The sequence below is a fragment of the Dipodomys spectabilis genome, unplaced genomic scaffold (assembly GCF_019054845.1).
Source record: "Dipodomys spectabilis isolate Male_0828 unplaced genomic scaffold, ASM1905484v1 ptg000092l, whole genome shotgun sequence".
Classification (NCBI taxonomy): domain Eukaryota; kingdom Metazoa; phylum Chordata; class Mammalia; order Rodentia; family Heteromyidae; genus Dipodomys; species Dipodomys spectabilis.
The window spans coordinates 5,249,569-5,261,542 of record NW_024870769.1 but is presented as its reverse complement, the minus strand read 5'-3'; the positions used below and the strand labels follow the sequence as shown (position 1 = coordinate 5,261,542).

The 11,974-nt window shown below is 53.6% G+C and overlaps 1 protein-coding gene and 1 long non-coding RNA gene across 2 annotated transcripts; one reads left to right on the top strand and one right to left on the bottom strand.

Annotated features, from left to right (window-relative positions):
• Positions 1-4,222: 4,222 nt before the first annotated feature.
• LOC122112228 lies at positions 4,223-8,508 on the bottom strand. Its single transcript, XR_006148124.1, has 3 exons — positions 8,451-8,508; positions 7,234-8,332; positions 4,223-4,911 (listed from the first exon to the last, which is right to left on the bottom strand). It is a non-coding gene; the product is annotated as an uncharacterized LOC122112228 (long non-coding RNA).
• On the top strand, positions 8,327-10,897 carry Hoxa11 (homeobox A11). The gene is made up of 2 exons (XM_042685084.1): positions 8,327-9,111; positions 10,569-10,897. Exons 1-2 carry the CDS (start codon positions 8,388-8,390, stop codon positions 10,799-10,801), a joined length of 957 nt encoding a protein of 318 aa, XP_042541018.1. The 5' UTR covers positions 8,327-8,387; the 3' UTR covers positions 10,802-10,897.
• Positions 10,898-11,974: the final 1,077 nt, after the last annotated feature.

The window sequence follows — 11,974 nt, the reverse complement described above, 5'->3', positions numbered from 1 at the left end:
GCTGGGTAAACAACAGCCTGCTTCGTTCTTTATGAGAATATCCACTCAGTGCTTGTGCATCTACCTAGCATCGACGAATGCCAGAGCGGTGCTTGTTATTTAAAAATATTATGATGTGGGAAAGGGAAGAAAAAGACGCTAGTGCAGAAAAACTCCTCTGCGAAGGCAGCCAAGACCTCGCCGCAGTTGATTTCATTTCTGATCGGGCCTGCTGCACGCCTGAAGAGCTGGATCTACCAGGCAGAAGTAATTAGGACGGGTGTCTGAAAATTTCAAACCTTTGTGAGAGGCGGTGTGGTGGCACGGGCCTCCCCCATCTGCGAGGGTGCGGACGCGTGACAGAAGCTCTGCCGTGGATTATCAGGGCCTCCTGATGTCGAACCCCTTGGGGACAGAGGCGCGACCCCAAATCCTAGACGCTTCCACAGGAACCCCCTACTCAAAATGGAGGCTCATAACCTTACAGCCGGCCTCACTCCGACGGCTAGAAGGCCGGTCAGAGGCCTAAGGCAAGATCGCGGCAAAGGCGGAGGTCAAGGCCGCGGAACCCCGAGGTCCAGGGCCGCGCTCGGTGGATGCTGGAGGGCTGGGGACGCGCGCGGTGAGTCGCCCCAAGCTACAAGCTGACGTCACCGCAGGCAGGCCGAGCGGGGCTTCGCCGGGCTCAGTAGGCGCTATTTGAGGAGCACCAGCCGATTCAAACCAAGGTTTTGTGCGGGTGCCCCTTTCTCCGCCCCGCCCCTCCCTCCCCAAGAGAATAATCGGGTATTTAATCTCTCCTGGTCTTAATTCTTGGCAGCGTGGAAGGTGGTTTGCAACGGGAAATAAAACTTGACAGGAGCATTTTCTCTGAAAGGGGTTTTGAGAGGGGCTGAAAAGAAACCGTGTTTTTCTCTACCAAATACTTCCGCTTTCTGAGCCCGAAGCGGAGTGGTGGGATGAATCCGAAGGCGCCGAGTTCGAGCTGGGCACGCAGGCCGCGCTGCGCACCGGAGCGGCCCAATCCCGGCGCCGCTAAGCAGCCGCGTTCTCCACCTGGGCAGGGAACGCAGCCTGGGGCCCGGCTGCGCCCTGAGCATCTATCTACAGCGCCTGGCTGGGTTATGTAGGCTCCGCGCCGTCCGCAGCCAGACGGCAGGACCCCGCGCCCAGGAACTTAGCACCCTCAGGGGCAGAGCTGGCACCTGGGGTAGTGCCCAGGCGTAGACTGAGGATGATCGGGGTCAGGACCAGAGGAGAGGGGCGGGGAGAGAGTCTTAGATTGCTCGGCTTTACCCCTTGCGCCGTCAGCCAGGGGAGTTATGGACAGGCGTTCACCGGGAGGTGGTTAAAGCGCTTCTGGGGGCTTTGTTTCCTGGCCGCCGGCCTGCGGACACTGCACAAAATGGAAGGGGGGGGGGGGCAAGGGGTGAGCAGCGCAGCATGCGTGGATTGTCTGGGCTGCTATTGGGTGGAAGAGGCCGGAGGCTGCCGCGTCCCCCTCCCCGTGGCTCAGAGAGCGCTGTCCTCTTGCGCAGTAAAGGTCAAGTCCTCGGCGCCGAGGCTGTCTACATGGTCAGGGCCGGTCGCTGTAGCCATTGCAGGAAGGCACAGGACGTACAATTGGCTGGGCCATCATTCATGATGCAAACGGGTTCTGGTCGCCTGAGCTCCAGCACTGGAGATAGGATTCTTTCTTGATTGCCATCTTCCTTACCCCCAGCCCTCTTGGAAAGGAATCCCACAGCCAAAGGTGGCCCAGGCTGTGTCCTCATCCCGGAAGATCGGGATCTGCCCCAGCGCAGGAGACATCGGAGCCCCGCGGCGACCTAGCCTGGGCAAGAGGGAGCGCCCAGGAACCCAGGAGAACAGACGTGGCTGGATCGAAGTTCTGGTCCCGGTAGGAACAAGTGGCCAAGATGGGCCAGAGGCTGGGAATCGGATAGGGTAGCAAAAAACCCATAGGGTCCCTGAGTCCAGACGCTGGCATAGCAGGCCTTTGGTGAGGGCTCAATGCTCTTCTTTTTGCCAAAGAGAGAGGTAAACTCTGTCCATGTAAAACTCCTGGGCCCCAAGAACCTCTCACTGAGTTCTATATAGAAACAAGCCTCTCAGCCAATGCCTGTAGTAGGTCAGCATCTGGCTCCACGGTGAACTGTTATCATAAACCTAGTCTGTCACTGAACCTATCACGCCAGGTGAACTAGAAAGGACCTGAAAAATATCTTCCTTTTTCAAAAGACAGACAAACTGAGATGTCAAAAAAAAAAAAAAAAAAAAAAGCTGAGCCTTAACCCTAGAACTTTATGGGCAGGGCTGGGTTGGGTATATATAGCAGGATTATTCATGAATAAGTAACATCACAGAACTGTCTAGCAAGGTGAATGGGGATCAGCTTCTAGGGTAGGGCTGGATGGGGGCAAAGTTTCTCAAGCCTGCAATCTGAGCTTCCACCTGCATGGAATAGAAAATTAAGCTGCCCTAAAAGACATTTGTAGCTTGGGGCACAAGAGTATCTTTTAAGCCTTAGTTCCACAGCCTAGGAATGAGACCAAGGACCAGAGCCAATCTTCCGGTTGGAAGGCCCTCTTGCTTTTTATTGCTGACACACCCAGCTTGGGCAGAAGCTGCTGGGAAAATGGAAGGCAGAAGCTGAAAACCTGGGCTTTACCCTTCAGACTTTCCCCCATCCCACTTGTTCCCACTCAGTGGGGCAGGGGACTAAAATAAAATCTTACCTGGCAACCGTAAAAATAAAAAATAATTCGCCTCAAAGAAAGACACCCTCCATTCTTCCATCAGGTTGAGACTCACTAAATGATATTCAAATTGCCTAGGCAATTGAGACCTTCAGCTGAGCCCTGTGCCTGATGTCCCAGTGTCCAGTGGAAGAAAATGGACTTTTTCCAGATGTTTACAGGCATTGGAAGATTATTGGACCTGCTAGTCAGACTAAGATCTAACCATGAGGTCAAGTTCAAGGCATTACCTGTCCTTGTGCTTAAGGTAGAGTCAGTGGCTTGACAAAAAGAACACCTCTTGTGATAGAGATGATCCTGATATTTTTTATCAAAGCAAAATATGGTGGCTTGGATGTGATCTGCTAAGACTAAATACTACCCTAAAAACAAATATGGAAAGCTTTGGGCAATCCCAGACAATCCATCTCCCTAGCTCAACATGGAAAGGAGAGATACCCTGAAGGACACCTCCAACTTGAAAAAAGGAATTCCTCAAGTGAAGAGCTGCCCTCCACCCCTGGGGGAAGGACTCTGTGGCCATTTCCACCCTTGTCCTCCCAGCCAATTCTTCCATCTGTGTGTATTGTGGCCACTAAGGTAGCAATAGTCTTTTCTTGGGTGCAGTATTTGGGCAAGCAAGTGCTCATGTCAGCAATGCAATAAGAGGCAATATTAAAGATGCTTAAGTAATTTGCTGAGCAATACTGTGAATGAGATTTGGTTTGTGAAATGAATCAAACCTATCTTAGACCAGCTACTATGCTAAGTTGTCTGGCATAGAAAATAGGAGCTGAATCACCAGAAGAGGAGGAGGTATTGGAGAGGAGGGAAGAGGGAGAGAGGGAGGGAGCATGTGCACACAGGAGAGACCTAGTTCATGAGGCCCAAATTGGAAGAGAATCAGAAACTTAATAGGCCCCTTTCTCTATGCCTGGTACCAGGCATCCTCCAGAAGCACCTCAGCTCCTCTTCATTCTAGGAGAAAGGACAGCAGAGGCCTGGGAATGGGAGGCAGGGTGGAAAGGGACAAGAGGGAAGAGAAGCTATCAAGAGCTGAACCCAGACTGGAAGGGTTTGAGGAGAAACAATCAGTGGTCAGTTGGAACAGCTAGGTTCAGCATTCATAGTGTGGACCACATGCTGAGTTTCCAAAGGGCTTCAAATACAGGCACCGGGAACTTCAGATTCCCACATTTGGGGGACAAGGAGCAGCTGTTACCTTGTAAGCCAGGAAAGCCTAGAGTCTGGGGGTGCTCACCGCTCCCTTCTACAGTTAGAGTAGAAAGCTGCCTATCCAGCGATGGTCCTTTTCACAAATGCCCCTTGAATGTGTTGGAAACGCCCCTGGCACTGTAGCCTCGGGACCAGGCTTTGCACTGCGCTAGCCATGAGCACCCAGAGGCCACCCAGCCTAGGCATCGCCCGCCCGCGCCCTCCCGCCGCTGTGCAGAAGTCTCCAACTGCAAGAAGAAGTGGATTCGGCACAGGGGCCTGGACTCACTTTATTCTGATAATCTGGAAGTCAGGCGGCTAGCGCGCAGGATGCACCGGATCGTCACGCAGGCCAGGGGACACTCACTCCGCCTGCGAGGTGTTCTGCATCTCCCATCCCTCCGCCCCAACCTTTAGAACCAAATCGGACTAAACCTGGGAATTGCTTAGCCTGTTTTCCTGACCAAATCTCCTTGTTAGTCGTTTCCGCCTGACCAGGCTAGCCCGGGGCGCCCGCTTTCTCTCCCGGTGGCCACTTTGAAACACTGCACTTGGGAGCCCCGGGCCGTGCCCTGCGGAGGCCCGCCGAGACCTTGAAGTTCGGAAAAACAAGAAGAGATTGAACCGGCTCCCTCCCTTCTTTACAGACACACACGCACCGTCAGGCCGCCGCCACTTCCTGCCTTTGTTTTTCTTCCTCCAAACATTTTTGGCCTCTTGCATTAGCCGCCGTGGGCCTCCGGGTGGACGATTAAAGGCAATATACGCTGAGGAGTGTTTTTTGGAGATGGCCCCACGCTGTGGAGCTCTGGAGAAAGAACAGCTTTTGGCAAACCAATCGCCAGGGCCAATGTCACAACTTTGCCCGCCGCGCGGCTTCTTCAAGACATGGAACTCGGACTTGGCCTTCCGGGGTGGCCTTGGCCCCAGTGGAGTCTTTTCTAGAGCCTAGTGGGGCTGAAAGCAGCTTTAGGCCCTCCTGCAAAGTGGAAGAGACAATTAGGTTCAGAGCAAAGTCAAAACCAAGAATCCGCAGCTCTACCACTTCTTCCTTCCCCCCGACCCCTGCCCCAAGATTGGGTCCGAACCTAAGAGCGGCGCGTACCCCGGCAACCCTGCCGCTTATCTGGAGGAGCAGTCACGCCACCAGTATACTCTAGGCAAGTGGGTACAGGAGCGGGCAAAGCTGGTGAGACTGATAGATAAGGGATCTGAGAACGCGGCCTCCTTGTTCTTGCTGGGGAACTAAAAGTATTCGGCAGCTCTGGGCGTTTTCCCTTCCGCTGGCATCAAAAAGCCTTTTTCCTCGCCCATCTTCACAGCAGCGCCCCCCCTCATACCCTCTTCCAGGCTGCAAGTCCCTATGGGCACCCGGCTTCGGTCTAGCCTGTGGAACTGCTCTGCCAACCTCTCTCTGGAGTGCCTTCTTCTGCCCCAGCCTTTCCTCGCTGGGGAATTTGCCTATCTCCTGCAGACAGACAGACACCCATGGGATCTAGGCTTGTCGGCTTGGCCTTCGAGGAGAACCTAGGAGGCAATGGTGTGAACACCACCACACAACCTCATACAGACCTTTCTGCAGGAACCCCTTCCCCCCCTGGCACCAGAGGAAGCCGATCCAATTAAGAGAAGGGTTGTGTGCAGCTAGGGGAGGTGGTCTGGCATCCCCCCGCCGGCGGGCCACCTCGGGCCCCACTGCTCAGGCACAAGCTGAAGTTGACTGCCAAAACTGCTATAAAACCGCAGGTCTGTCTAGAACTGTTTTCGGTTCTCCTAGACGCCCCCGGGTTCAATTATGGTCTTAAAAGCCCTAATACAAGTGCAAGAATTTGTTTGCCTTCACCCAGGGGCGGGGCGAGCCCTGCAATGGTGGCGCCTTTGTTATGGCAAAGTCACTGAAACCCTCCTTGCATTCCTTTTGTTAAAGGGTAGGGGTGGTGAGGACTGGGTGGGCTGCTGAGAGACAATTTGAGATGGTCAAAAACAAGGCTTAAATACTACGGCTTGAAATCTCGCCTCCACTCTTATATTCTGTCTCCAAGAAAGAGATACTGTGGAGAAACAAATATTTTGCCTTGTTAGTCGCTGCTGGAAATAGAAGTGTTTCCCTGCAGGACAATCCTGTCATTGTGATTCCCAGCTTTAGGGGTCTTAAAGCTCCTTTTCTTCAACAACCTTTCCACCCACTGGACTTTCAGATGCTGCCCTCTGTGCAAGCCACAGTGGACAAATATGTCAAGCTGAAAATGCACAAATAATTTCTCAAGTTCAGCTCTCAGGGATTCAAGGGGCATGAAAGTTCTTGCAGCAAATCCTGAATAAAGAGTTCATTAAACCAATGTGTCTGAGTAGCTTGATTTGTGATAAGCAACCCTTGTAAAAAAAAAAAAAGGGAAGGACATAAACATAAATGCTAATAAATTAGTTTACTTCCGTATATAGTAATTACTCACTATTATTGATATTTACAGTGGGTATTCAAATAGAATGGTGGGTTATTATTTGGAGAAAATACATAATGAGAATATTTCTTTTTCCAGTGCAATACATGATTAAATTTGTTATTGAGTCAGTTATGGTCACCTCAGCAATAAATAAATAAATTGATGTTGACACTTAAATACCAAAGATCTTAGAGTTTATACTCTAAATCTCCCCAAGATATGTAAATACTTTTGGCTATTTCCTGGATGGGGGTGGGGAGGGAAATGGACTTCTCTCTTTTTTTATTTTCCTTCTGTGACACCCTAGCTCCTTCTATGAAGTGAGTTGTGGGGAGGTCTCAGGTCTGGGCCCCTTTCTTGCTTCTGGCCCTGCCTGTCTGCTCTGTGCTCTGTGCCCTCGCCCTTCTTTCGTTTCCCCCAAATATAGCTCTTCAATCCTGCAGAATGATAAGCTTTATTTTGTCTTCATTTCTCTTATTTTTCTCCTTTCAAGAAGGATAGGTTCATCCTAGCAGCCATAGATTCCTACTCCATCTTTAGCGCAAACCCAGGCTTCACAAGGCATCCCTGTCGCCCAAGGTGTGGGGAGTTAAGAAGCACCCCTTCCCCTACCCGCCCCCCCTCTGGCTCCTTCTGTGGAATGAGGAGCAAGAAAGACAGGAGCTGTGTGGATTTCTTCCTTGTTCATCCCTTGCTTTCACTCTCAGGCTTTGCAAGGAAGCCGCTCACCCTCTTTCTTAGCCAGAGCTGCCTGGCCATCACCACTTCCTTATCACCACCCTCCATCTCCCGCCCCCCCCCCCCAGTCCTGAAACTCTGCAAGCAGCCTGGCAGGGTCCCCCAAAGGTGCAGCATACCCAGGAACAGGCTCTTCGGATGTTAGCGCCTCTAAAACAGCCCAAGGCTTGCCTCAGTTGCATGGTTTCCCGGTTCTTCAGCTCCTGAAGACCCAGGCAGGCCAGCTGACCGGTGAGCTAGAGGCGCAGCGTGCGTGCCCCTGGCTCTGTGGAGTCCCTCCGAACCCCCGCAGGCAGCGGGGAGAAAGGGGTTCTCCAAGAACAGGGGGTGGGGTGAGGAGGCAAGATGGAAGGAGGAAGGGAAAATGGATCCCGGGTGAGACGAAGGCCCTTCCGGACCCCGCGGATTATTGACAAACCGCGGGGGGAAGCCGCCCAGGCTGTTGGCGGTTTAGGGACGGAAGGCACTAAAGCGCTTCGGAAGTGACCATGAATGCGAGCGTGTAATCGAGTCACCGTGCAAATTGGATAAAGCACGGGACCGGCACATCCACGGTGGCGAACCCTGGCCCCAAATGGGGTCCAGTCAGGGTCTGAGGCTGAGGGGCTTCCCAGAGCAAGCCTGTGGGAGAAGGTGGGGGGGGGGGGTCGGCTGCAGAGAAGGAGGAGGTGCGAACGTTAGCCCTCAGGAGAACAGACTCTCAGACCACGACCACCCCATTCTGGGCTTCCACCTGGTCAACGCCCCCCCCCCCCAGCCCATAGCATCCCTCACCCCTGGGGAGGAACGGGGTGGGAGGCATCGGAGGTTGATCTCTCTCACCGCCCTGGGCGCACTCGAGGGCCAGGACCGTGCCGGCAAGCCAAAGCGAGCAGCCTGCGGGCGCACCCCGGCCTCACCGCGCCGGGAGGCCCCCCAGCCAACATGAGTTACACCGGCGATTACGTGCTTTCGGTGAGAACACCGAGTGACGATCTGTTGCTTCCCCTGAGGTGGCTACAAAGAAAGGAAGCCGAGGAGGGAGGGGAGGGGGGAAAAAAGGAAAGGGGGGGGGGGTTGAAGGAGAAGAAAAAAAAAAAAAGCCCAGACTAGCTTGCAGCTTGTCAATTTCAACATCGGGTCACATGACCAGCACCTCCCTGCTAAGGATGGGGATAGATTTCCACGTCAGCTTACGTCTCCAAATTTCTACTTCACGGATCCGCTTCAAAGAGGCAGCTGCAGTGGAGAATCATGTTAAGCTCGGCTACTGCGGAGAGCCCAAGGTAGCCCAATGATGGATTTTGATGAGCGTGGTCCCTGCTCCTCTAACATGTATTTGCCAAGTTGTACTTACTACGTCTCGGGTCCAGATTTCTCCAGCCTCCCTTCTTTTTTGCCCCAGACCCCGTCTTCGCGCCCAATGACATACTCCTACTCCTCCAACCTGCCCCAGGTCCAACCCGTGCGCGAAGTGACCTTCAGAGAGTACGCCATTGAGCCCGCCACTAAATGGCACCCCCGCGGCAATCTGGCTCACTGCTACTCTGCGGAGGAGCTCGTGCACAGAGACTGCCTGCAGGCGCCCAGCGCGGCCGGCGTGCCTGGCGACGTGCTGGCCAAGAGCTCGGCCAACGTCTACCACCACCCCACCCCCGCCGTCTCCTCCAATTTCTATAGCACGGTGGGTAGGAACGGCGTCCTGCCGCAGGCTTTCGACCAGTTTTTCGAGACGGCCTACGGCACCCCGGAAAACCTCGCCTCCTCCGACTACCCCGGGGACAAGAGCGCCGAGAAAGGGCCCCCAGCGGCCACGGCGACCTCCGCGGCGGCGGCGGCGGCGGGCGCGCCGGCAACTTCAAGTTCGGACGGCGGCGGCGGCGGCGGCGGCGGCGGTGGCTGCCGGGAGGCGGCGGCGGCGGCGGCGGCGGAGGAGAAGGAGCGGCGGCGGCGCCCCGAGAGCAGTAGCAGCCCCGAGTCGTCTTCCGGCCACACTGAGGACAAGGCCGGCGGCTCCAGTACGTATAAAGGCTGCGCGCCCTGCGCTTTATGAAAGGGGAGTTGGAAATCTAGCCCAGCACCGCTGTTAAATTTTTATATGCTGTTTTATAAGCATATAAGGTTTATGAAGGGCCTTTAGGTTTTCCCCAACAAAACTTTGTTATAAAAGGCGGGATCACGTGGCGAGTGCTGAAATTGGCCGTGAAATACCCACCGGCCAAAGCATGCCTGCAAAGAAGAAAAAAAAAAAGCACAACTCCTTTTTTTTTCCCCTTCTTCTTCTTCCCTTTTTTTTTTTTTCTCCCCCTCCTTCTCAGCTCCCAAATCCGACAGCTCGGTCCCGCTCGGGGCCAGCTCCAGGCTGGGGAGCCGGAGGTGGGCGCCTGTAAATTCCCCCTACAAGGGCTTCAGGAGCCTTTGATAGCGAGGTAATCCGGAGATTTTTATAAAAGCCATGTGTTGCGCCGGGGACTCCAGGCCCGGCTGGCATTCAAAGGCATCGCGGGTTAACGATGGCGCTCGGAGCGCATTTCACAGATAAAGTAGCCCGCTTAGCTCGAGCAATATATTAAAAGAAACAAATTAACCTAAAGTTGGCCTTTTTGTCCAAAGGAAGCCATTTTCCTCTGGCGCGGTGGCAATTACGTGCTGCCTTCTGTCCAACTCATGTTAGTCACAATTGTTATTAAATCTGTCAAACGCATTTTTTTTCTTGGTCTTGTGGGGTTGGTTTTTTTTCTTCTTTCTTTCTTTCAAGGGGGGGGGGGGAGCAAGTCGATCTTGCCTGTGGCTTCAAGAAGCCACTGTCTCCCCGTCTTGCTAAAACAGCACCCCAGCCCTGCCGAGGCCCCCCCCCTCTTCCCCGTTGGCTGTGTGGCGATAGGGCTGGGGTCTTCGGCTGACACCCCCCCTCCCACCAGGCTGGTGGAGAGGTTGTTCGGGAGGCTGGAGCTGATGACCCGCCTGGAGGCTGACAAAGACCCTGCAGCCGCCCCACAAGTTAACAAGATCAGAATCATAGTCACCACGAAAAAGCCTGGGACCTGGGCTCCTTTACTGCTTCGGCAACAGGCGGCCCAGGTGCTGAAGGTGAAATGTCCGTAGGCGGCTGTTTGTTTAGTCTGGCAGGGCGAGAGGCAGCCAGGAACCCCCCACTCGGCTGCTTTCAAAGCGGTTTAGGCAGAGCAAACTCGCCTGTTGCTATAAGGAGCCTTCCCTTCTGCTCGGGGGCAGCCAGAGCGCCTTCCCCCGGGGCCTATCTAAGGAGCTGGATTTTATTTGAGGCTGAGCTCCGACAGCAGCTTGTCCCCAGCTCGCAGGAGTCTAAGGGCAGGGGACTAGAGGGACCCGAAAGGAGCTTGGGGGGTCTCCACTGGCTGTGGCTAGCCTTTTTCCTCAACTTGGGGTTTTTTTGGGGGGCAGATGATTTGTAGCCTCCATGCTTGGCTCACCCCCTGTCTTTCTCCTTCCATAGGTGGCCAACGTACCCGAAAAAAGCGCTGTCCCTATACCAAATACCAAATCCGCGAGCTGGAGCGGGAATTCTTTTTTAGCGTCTACATTAACAAAGAGAAACGCCTGCAACTGTCCCGCATGCTCAACCTCACCGACCGTCAAGTCAAAATCTGGTTTCAGAACAGAAGGATGAAGGAAAAAAAAATCAACAGGGACCGTTTACAGTACTACTCAGCTAATCCGCTCCTCTAAGGCTCTTGTGGGCTGGAATTGGGTGGGGGGTTTCAGACACAGAAGGTAATATGCAGATTTTGCCCTTGACAAGGTCAAGCCACATGGTGACTTTTGGGGAAAAAAAAAAAGGAGATGTACAAGACAGAGGCTAAATGGAGATAACCCAACAAGGGAATGCTGGGATTCTTGGTCAAGATCTCAGTGGTTAAGATTCCTATTAATAATTGGATTCTGAGCGTTGTGCATCCACTAGAATGAATGGTTGGGACCCCTGCTGGCTCATTCTGAGAGTCTGCAGACTATTCAGAGACTGGGTGTGGTCTCCACTGGGGGGACTGGGCCCCCTGCCAAGACCCCCTGGGGTCTACTTTCCCAGGACCCTCCACACAGAGCCTGCCTACCCCCAGGACTCCAAAGTCAAGAAGCTATGTCCTCTCCGGGCTCCTTTGCACTTGGGGACAAGAGCAGGAGAAGAGGGGAGGACTCCTAGATGCAGAGAAAGGGGGTTGCTTTCCAAAGGCCATGTGAAAGGCAGCTGGACTAAGAGGTGGACTGTGAGGTGATAAAAGACTTCAGATGATTCTTCAGGGAAGAGAAATCTACTCTCCAGGTGGCAGTGATGTTTCTCCCCTCTTAGCTACTCACCTCACAGTACCATCCTAAGCCCCTAGCGACCACCTCCTAGAGCCCACCTGGATTTTCTTCCTCCCAAATGAGGAGTCTTCATTCCAGTTTGCCACTCAGGCCCAGAGCCTGGTCCAAACGCTGCAGGTTTCCCCCGAGGTGGAAGACTGAAAAATCCAGAGGCTGTGCCCAGGCCGCTGGCCTCTCAATCTCTGCAGGAAATGCCTGTGGAGTGCAGCAGTCTGGTAAAGTCTCCACCACATTTAATGAAACTTGGATTTGCTCTGTGTCAGGCAGCATAGCAGTGGGCCTGGCCAGTGGGTCCATGACTATGGCTACAAGGGGCTGGAGTCCCCCACAATCCGCAGTTCCGGTGCCGAACTCTGCCCTCATTGGCTCAGAACTAGACTTGGAAGCTTCTGGTGACCTTCCAAGACCCTGAGAGTGATTTGGAATTATTTTAAAAGATAAATATTATATTATATATATATATATTTCCCTGAAGGAACCAAAGTGAATTTTAAAAGATGCAATGTAGAGGGTGGGAGGAGGAGGAAAATATTTAAA

Coding starts and splice junctions, on each gene's coding strand:
- Hoxa11 (XM_042685084.1), top strand. CDS start 8,388: ATGATGGATTTTGATGAGCGTGGTCCCTGCTCCTCTAACATGTATTTG. Junction 9,112..10,568: donor GGACAAGGCCGGCGGCTCCA/GTACGTATAAAG, acceptor CTCCTTCCATAG/GTGGCCAACGTACCCGAAAA.